The sequence below is a fragment of the Gasterosteus aculeatus genome, chromosome 13 (assembly GCF_964276395.1).
Source record: "Gasterosteus aculeatus chromosome 13, fGasAcu3.hap1.1, whole genome shotgun sequence".
Taxonomy (NCBI): Eukaryota; Metazoa; Chordata; class Actinopteri; order Perciformes; family Gasterosteidae; genus Gasterosteus; species Gasterosteus aculeatus.
In genome coordinates, this window is record NC_135701.1 from 13,415,189 (window position 1) to 13,423,976 (window position 8,788).

The 8,788-nt window shown below is 41.7% G+C and overlaps 1 protein-coding gene across 2 annotated transcripts in view; it reads right to left on the minus strand.

Moving 5' to 3' along the window:
* The window catches only part of LOC120830991 (GDNF family receptor alpha-2), a 40,512-nt gene extending 34,333 nt beyond the window's left edge, over positions 1-6,179 (minus strand). Inside the window, exons 1-2 of one of the 2 annotated variants that reach the window (XM_040196071.2) lie at positions 5,436-6,179; positions 3,971-4,324 (exon numbers count right to left, since the gene is read on the minus strand). In XM_040196071.2, the coding sequence (XP_040052005.2) occupies positions 3,971-4,324; positions 5,436-5,487 (406 nt within the window). In that variant the 5' untranslated portion in view covers positions 5,488-6,179. The remainder of the gene's footprint in view (positions 1-3,970; positions 4,325-5,435) is intronic. The other variant, XM_078087623.1, reaches the window with a different exon arrangement.
* Between the last annotated feature and the right edge of the window lie 2,609 nt (positions 6,180-8,788).

Below are 8,788 nucleotides of genomic sequence, written 5' to 3' on the forward strand. Positions count from 1 at the left end.
GCCTAAATGCAGGCGATAGAGGTAAATATAACAAACGAGAGGAAATGTGCGGTAATACCACATCACAGCTGTGGAGTCTCACCGGTGTATAATGTATTCCGATGCAACACTCAATGAGGGTATTGAGTCCATGTTACTCTGTTGTGTTTTCTCAGCAGCAATGCACTGTTTCATTTTTTTAAACACCTTTTAAACAGTCAGGCCTGTCACTGCACTTATGTGACTGGAGACACTAACACTTGCTTGCAATAAGAAAAGATATTTAGAGTTTTCAGTCTCATGGTAGACGTTTTACTTTCAATTCGAACGTTATCACACAGAAGGAGGAGTGAAGGCTCACGAGAAAGGAGACGTATCTGCAATGGTCTAAATCTTCTGAACAATATCTGAAATGTATTCTGACAGCAGAGAACTTTCCACTGGTGGTCATCACATCTGCCGACATCACTACATCAGGAGGAACTAGAGTTTCGGATAGCTAAGGGTCTTCTAGTCTAGCAATGATTAACGAACATTAAGTAAAAAGTGATAATGCTCCTGCATTCAACTATAGTTTAATTACATTTCTCTCTTTAGCCCATTATCTATTCTATATGGATCATTATTATCATCTCAAGTATAAAAACAATACGCTAGATGAAACAAATCATAAGTAATCATTTTTATTTTTGTAATTATATTTTTTGTTCGTACTGTTGCTTTAAGTTACAGTGCTTATGTAACTATTGTGCAGCTGAATGGCATACATGTCAGTGGAAGGAGAAAGGAACAAAGTAGCATGAATAGCAAGAATTTCAAGAAGCAGATTTCTCCAAGGTAATTTGAATATTTGCTATTCTTTACCTGACTTCAAGCCAAGTTACTACACTGTAACAAATTGCTAAATTTACGGTGCATTTCTAACGGTATCTTACAGTATGTCATAATAACTGTAACATACAGTTAAATTTCCATCTCTTGTTCGTAAATTAACAGCCAATGTCATGAATAAACAGTTAAAGCTGTAAATTTACAATAGCAGACTGCCGTGATTTAACTGCATGTTACATACATTTTATGAAGTGGTGGAAATACACATACAAGTGCAGTGAATCACAATCCATCTACATATTTTGTAGGTTAATGTATGGAAGCCCATGTCAGCCACTGAAAAACAAGTCCTGTAAGATACGATGATGACTTTGACTTACAGGACATTACTATACATGCAGCTGTGACTTTTATCCAAAACGCCCATGGTTTGACATAATTTCATGTGGAGTAATTGGAGGTTAGGTGTCTTGCTCAATGACACTTCAACTTGGCACAGGGAGCAGCCAGGATTTGAACCGCCAAACTTGTGCTGCACAGCACACCCTCCCTATCCCATGCGCCGCCTTCGCTGTCATTTCAGTGGCTGGAATGTAAAGATTATAAATATTTGTATTATTCAAAGTGTTCATTGCCTAAAAGTCATTTGAGTGTTAATCGTGACCGACTGCTCCTGAACGCGACGTCAGTAATCCATTTTACGGTAACATAGTGTAAAAACCATTTACGGTATTATACCCTAAAATAACGGTAAATTCCTGGCGTCCTTGCTGCCAGTAAAATACCGTTAATTTACGGTGACATTTTTTAGAGTGTACTCCTGTGTATTTATAAAGTCTGCAGTCTTTAACACAAACCCTAGTTGTAGTTATGATGGTCCAAGCTCATCTATACATTTCTTTTTCACGTAGCACATTCATGAAGACAAGAAAGAAAAGTCTTAAATAAATTTCTTCTGACAAAAAATAATATGTTAATAATATGTGTAATGTTTGCTGTCTTTGGCCATTGTGATTATTCATGTTCACATATGCACTTTGTATCTGTTTACTTGATTCACTCGGTTTTAGAAGTAAAGAATACATACTAAGAAAGATTCCCTTGCCTGAGGCAGTGGAGTATCTGTGTGCCGTTTGCTTGGGGTTAATCTGATCCCTGATCATCTCAGGTCAACATCAGCTTTTTCTTCACAAACACATTGTTTTAGCCCTCAAGATTGCAGCCAGCTTCCTGCCTCTGGTCAACATGGGTCACAAGAAAAGTCCTAATTTTTTTCTCCTTGGCTTTGAACCCCGAAGGCTTTAGGTTACAGCATATGTTTGTCAATATGACATCAGATAATTTCTTTTCAAAAAGACTCAATCACATTAGTTAAATTTCACAGGTCTTCACGATCTCTTCCATCGTCTGTTCTTCACGATCTCTTCCATCGTCTGATAATCATCATTATCATTTCCCCTTCGCTAGTTCTTCTTTTCAGTATTTCACATACTATTGGGCTCTTCATCTCTCCACATTAACATGAGCAAAATGAGATGTAAACTAACCCAACTACATAGAAACATTCCTGATTTGGCCATAAATAATTTTAAAGTGGCTTTGGGGCCTTTTAGAGATGTTGTGCTGGGATTCGGCCCTTCGTGTTTGTTCCCAGAGATGGATGTTGTACATAGATTGTTTCCAGTTAACAACAGCCTGCTTGACTGCACAATGGATCGTGATTAGATTAAAGCTGCACTATAAGAGCTTTTCGTTTGTGTTAAAGCGGGTTTTTATCTCTGAGGGCGACAGGGCCAAAACCGGACAGAGCTGAGAGGCATTTATTCATTAAGAAACACAAGCTCTGTGAAGGGCATGCTGCAGGCACAGGAGGTCTCTATCCCTGTCAGCAAGACGACTTGCATAACGCTTTCAAACACAAACACTTTGACTGATATGGCTGTTTGTTTGGGCAAGCAGAAGGAAACATGGAGGGAGAGCAGAGAGATCATTACAAAGGGGAAAAGAGTTTGAAACGAAGAAAAAAGACATGGACGGAGACGAAGGCCTGGGGAGCATGCATGTCATTACATTTCCCTTGATCTCATGTCAGGGACCTTCTGCTGCCATCAGTCTGATGAAGTGTAGCCGGCGCTATGAGCAGTCAGCCTGGCGAATCACTTCACGGATCAAAACCTAAAGACCAGAACGCTCAGAGCTCGGAGACTTAGCAACGCTACCACCATTACCCCACGTGTCAAAACAGCTGAGCGTATTATGTCCTCAGTGTTTGAATGGTTTGCCACTTGACACCGGTCACCGAGGCTTCAGCCACATCTACGCACATGGGACCATTGGGTAACACCCCCCCCCCCCCCCCCCCCCCCCCCCCCCGCTCGCACGAAGACACTGAAGCACTTTCAGGTCATATTCTGTCAGATTTGGCTGCATCTGAAACGTGCTTGAGGAAGGGATTGGAGTCATGGCAGTTCAGGAGGCAGCTTTGTGCATCTCTAAATCTATTGCAATGTAGAAATCAGAGGGTTACAATGTTAAAACAAGAGTGCTTTTTTATGTTCTGCATAAGTGGACACATAAGGGCCACTGAGCTACACGATTGTAACCTAATTACATGGTAATATGGAACACTTTAGGTGAAAACCAATAAGTCTGCCATAACAGGTCTACCTAATGTAATTCCATTATTGCTCCATTACCTTTGAGAGGGTGAGGAAAGTAGGAAAGCATATATTTTTCATCATGGGCGTCTATGTATCGCTATAAAAGGTCATCGGGGAATAAGGCATAAAAAATAAGTGTGGTGTACATCCTTCTTTTCTTTGCCCGGAAAGTACACTCTTACTTGAGATTGGAACATTCATTTAAAATAACTGCTATAATCTTAATGAATGAAAGTCTTATGCATTAGGCGAGTGAGATAGACTACTGCAGCAATGCATCCATTGTACATGACATATGAAGTAATAGATTAATCAAACACAGTGAAAAAAAGAAATACGGAAGGAAAACTAGTGAACACAAGAGAAGCAAGTGCTATTTTCTGGTGAAAAAATGTGTTGAGGTATATACCATCGAGTTACAGAGGTGTCATGACATTACAGACCCTGCAGTTGCCACGCATTTTGTGAGACAGTAACTTGTAAAACCATCTGCCTCCTACCTTCAGTGAGTCCCATGTGGATGGTCCAGTAGTTCTGCAGACACTGCAGCTCCTTCTTCATGCCCCTCTTGCAGCGGCAGTCGTACAGAGGACTAACCAGCAGCACCTCCAATGCTGCTTGGCACTCCCTGTTTTTGTCCAGCATGGCCTCCTTCTCCTTGCCCACGAGACACTGGCGCATCACCCGGTACCGAGAGCTGCAGTAAGGGTTCTGGTTGCACATGTCACTGGCCTGGATGCAGTCCACCCACTCTGGCTGAGCTCCGGGTCCAGACCCAGTGGCCGGAGATCCTGGAGAATCATTGGCCACCAGTACGGACAAAGCTGAGGTACCATCCCAGGAGCTGGCCTTATCTATAGGGACGGGAGGACAGAGATGGGGGTGACAAGAGACAATTAGGCTTAGAAATTGCAAGTGAATGGGTGGGAGTAATGTAATGTAATGTAACACAAGGGCAAACACATATCTCAAACCTGCTTTCAATTCATTTTTTCACGTGGAGCATTTAAACAGGTTAGATGACATGCCCATACCTGCTACGGGGTCTTTTAGAAAAGCAGTTTAAATTCTTTGTTGTTCACATTTGACTCAGACATCTCTACATGGGTTCTGTTTATGTCTCGATGAATTAGCCGTATCCTTCATCTAAAGCTTGCAAATAAAGTTAGGCATCGGCATACGATTTTCTTATTAAACATAATGAAAAGAAGACTCGATCAGTGGTTTGTCAAATTATCTCACCAAAGAAAATGATTGAGCTACACTTGATTCACACGGAAAAGTGCGGCTTGCAATGAGTAAACTGTTTGTGTGCCGCTTTTTGACGGGAGTCCACATTCAGATGCGCCCTGACGCCAAAGAGGGAGACGGTTCTGGTGAAATGACAAGAGAGACCCCGTGTGGAGATGTTGAGCATTGGGCTCAGAGAGGAGCGATTCCGCATCCACGACTCAGAGCAGAAGAGTAACATGAAGTTGAAATCACTACGGGGACTTTATCTGCAGCACTGTCGTATCGCATGTGAACGACACTTACAATGGTGCCTCTGTGGTTGATGAAGATTGTGGTGATGGTGATGATAATGATGTTGGTGATGGAATTTCTCATCATGAACCAATTGTGTGACTGAAATTAGCTCAGATATTTTCATTTTACTGACTAAATAATATAAGATAATTAGGCATTCTTAATATGGAAGCCGTGGTTATTGAACGGATGCAATACAAGTGATGTGCTCATATTCACCAACTTCGGTTTGCAATGCGTAACAGTTAAACACAATCCGGTTATAACATGAACGCCCATCGGCATTTTACCACAAATAATCATAACGTGTCCTCAAACCTGGATGAGAGAAGTGCATAGCATAAAATTCCTCTTGGTCGTGATTACTGACGTCAAAATAAATCTCTACAATACAAACAATTCACACAAAAAATCTTTTTTCTATATTTCACTTCTCACCTAAGAGCAGGAGAAGGACGTGCGCGCACATCCACACAGTAATAGACTTCATATTGGCCTCAGCAGGGTAGAGAGATGAATTAGGGTCCAATACCACTAATATTTCCACCTTCCGAAAGGGTTAACTCCCCTTCCCGGATCCTTGAGCAAGGCTTATACTAACTGCAAACCAAAAAAAAAGATGTATATCCTCATTCAAGGTGCACTTCTGAAAAATCCTTTTTCTCCCAATAATAATCCACGATTTTGTGAGAGAATTTTCAAATGGCTGACTCAGAACAATCCTCTGACGTTGAAGAAGATAAACAAAAAAATCAAATCAATCAAGTCAATCCATGAAAGCCGATTCTCAGGGTCCGTCTGCGCTGCGTTCATACCGACAAACTACCGAGACTTGATCTCTCCGCATTATAAAAGGCTCAAGCACAGCGCGCGCGCTCCGACTGCCCGCAGTGACAACTTCTCCCTAAAACATCCCTCAAACTGCCGCGAAACGATCTGTCAAGTGTGCCCGTATCTCTGACAAGGTGGGAGAACTCATGTGAAAGTGACCAACGAGTCGGTGGGCGGATTTGTTTTTCTCCCCTTCGCCGGGATCCCCGTGGAAGCCGCGCGTTCCTCTGGAGGGAGTGGACGCTCCTTTCGCACTGACTGCGCGTGTCGAGGCTTCGCGGCACTTTATACACCAGGAGCTCCGGTGGGCCAGCAGGGGGCGCTGCGGGGGGCGGAGAGAGGGGGGGGGGACTTCCATTGGGGCAAACGTGCTGCTCGGTCACATCGAGGACCGTCAATTCAATTTTATTTTCAATAGCGCAGCAGATGCATCACGATATTCCCGTAATTTCCATGAATGTGTCACTCGGCAGTGGGATTAAAACTATGTGGCATTTCCTGCCCAACGGGGATAATGCAACGAGTTTCTATAGGCCTACGTAACAGGGTTTTTTGTTTTGTGTATAATATCCTTCTCACAAGCATTTTTGTATCTTCCATAAGTCTAGTCTTTATAGTTTTGCCAAGAAAGATAAAACCAAAACTGCAAAACAACAACAAAGAACTTAATAATAAATATATAATAAATCATGTGTGTTTGCTTCTGCCACTGATATAACTGCTTTACATGATTCAGCAATGCATGTACATATACTTGCATCCAGTTGACATTAGAGTTTCATATACGTACAACTCACAAAAATCTGCAAATTCATTTTGGGGACTGGTTTCAAAGGTGGACTAAACAGCAATGATGAAAATGTCAACATTCATTTCAGCAAAACCCCAACACTTCATGAGACATCTGTGATTCCATTGATTGAAAGATTAAAAATGGGCACAATGCCTTGTATTATGTCTGTGCTCCGAGGAAATAAGCCCACAACCTTCACAATCTGCCATTTTTCAAAGTGGCTATGCATTAAACAAAATGACTTTGTTGTGCACTAGCGCTTAAATAGTGCCCGGAATGTCATAAATCTTTACAAATCTTGAAAACAAAGTCTCCATTTAGGGGGACTGACAGTGACAAACTGCAAGGCCGCTGGCTCATAATGACGTTTGACTGTCAGCCCGGGCTCCCATCCAAGAGGGAAAAGAGCATGACGCTATAATGGCAAAATCAGCCTCATTCTGCCTATATTGGCCGGGGCTCGTTCTCGTCTCCACACAGATTTTGAAGTCCCTGTCACTATGAGGACACTAAAAAGCATCATTGTCCACCGTGTGTTCATCCGGCATCTGTCTCGCATTGATGCCGCAGTGACTGATGCAGCCAGTTTGTTAATTCTTTGCACATATTAATATTTTTACTACTATTTCCAAGAAGAATCCTTTTCGTTGTTGTTGTTGGGCAGATAATAAGTTGTTTCTCACTGAGGAGCAGTTGTATGAACTATATGAACAGTGTGTATATTAACAGTTTGAGCCGTATGCTCAAGGAGACATTTCTTAGAACAAGCATGAAAAGAGAAAAGAAACATGAGCTGCAAACACAGTGAATAAAACAGCGACAATTCCGTGATTGTTGATAAGGAGAAATGATATGCACATTTCCTTTCTTGAGTCAGGCATATTCATCCAGCCACATTATTCTTGTTGACATTGGACGGTTTACTCCCTCCACCAGTATTTAATTTCATTTGAACTTCATAAAGCATTTTTTAACGTATATGTCATCCCTGTTAGGTGGGGATTTAAAATCCAATAATTAAAATCTAATTCAATTTTATATAAATAGGAAATAAAAAATTTCAACAACGCCACCTAGTTTGGGGAGTCTAGGTTGCCATAAAAAAAGGTTCTTTTGTAGAACAGAATAGATCACAAAGACATACATTTGAGGGTAAAAGATGCTCTTATTAGAAACTAAAACCCATAAATTATTATAAAATAACTACAATTATATTTTTGTTTAGTCTAGCTAAAAAAAGGATCTACTAAAAAATGTAAAAGAGTTCGACACCAAGTAAAAAGGCCACTGGGAGGGTTTGTCAGGGTCCAGCTGGTTTGTCCTGGGCTCTTCCAACCTTTATGGACACTGTGGTTCTTCTCCTGCTGTGCTTCCTGCCACCGTTCGTCCCTGCTTGTGCGTCTCTGCTTGTGCGTCTCTGCTTGTGCGTCCCTGCTTGTGCGTCCCTGCTTGTGCGTCCCTGCTCGTCCTCTGGCCTCCTCGTTTCCTGTCTGTGATAATTGGGAGGGAGGGGAGGTCGTGTCCTCCTGCGACGCGGTTGACCAGTTCCTTACTGCCGAGGCTCCCGATTGGTCCCTGTAAATTAAGTGAGCCTCTTCAGGTGCAGGAGATGAGTGATTGGAATATACTTAAATGAGGTTTAAAACATACGGTTGGTAAAATAGTAAGTTAGAAAAATAAATTAATTAATTAAACAAACCATGCTAAACATATATAAAAACAATGATTCACAGCAACAACCCAATCTACGCAGTGACATGGCCTGATCTCCTCATGATGACATGTTCAATTAGTGAAAGCTCAGAGAGAAGAACACACACGTGCATACCTTTCATAAATAAGCAGATCCTTGTGTGTGTTTGCAGACACACACACACACACACACACACAGATGCACATAATCTGTATGTCAGATAGCTGCACGCCCACTTGATGGCTCAGGCTCGTGAAGATAGGGGATGACAAATCTGGCTATTGAGGACATTGTTTTCAGAATAGAACGTGCCGGGCTCTGAGATGTTTGTCTAATGCCGTCAACATAGATGATGCTATTTTAAATTCATGGGGTATGAAATAACGATACAGAAAGCAGTCAATGTTGTGGTGAGTTGGCTTATACAAACTGTAAAAGGTTAAATAAGAGATAGACCGCCTCAGTCAGTCACCT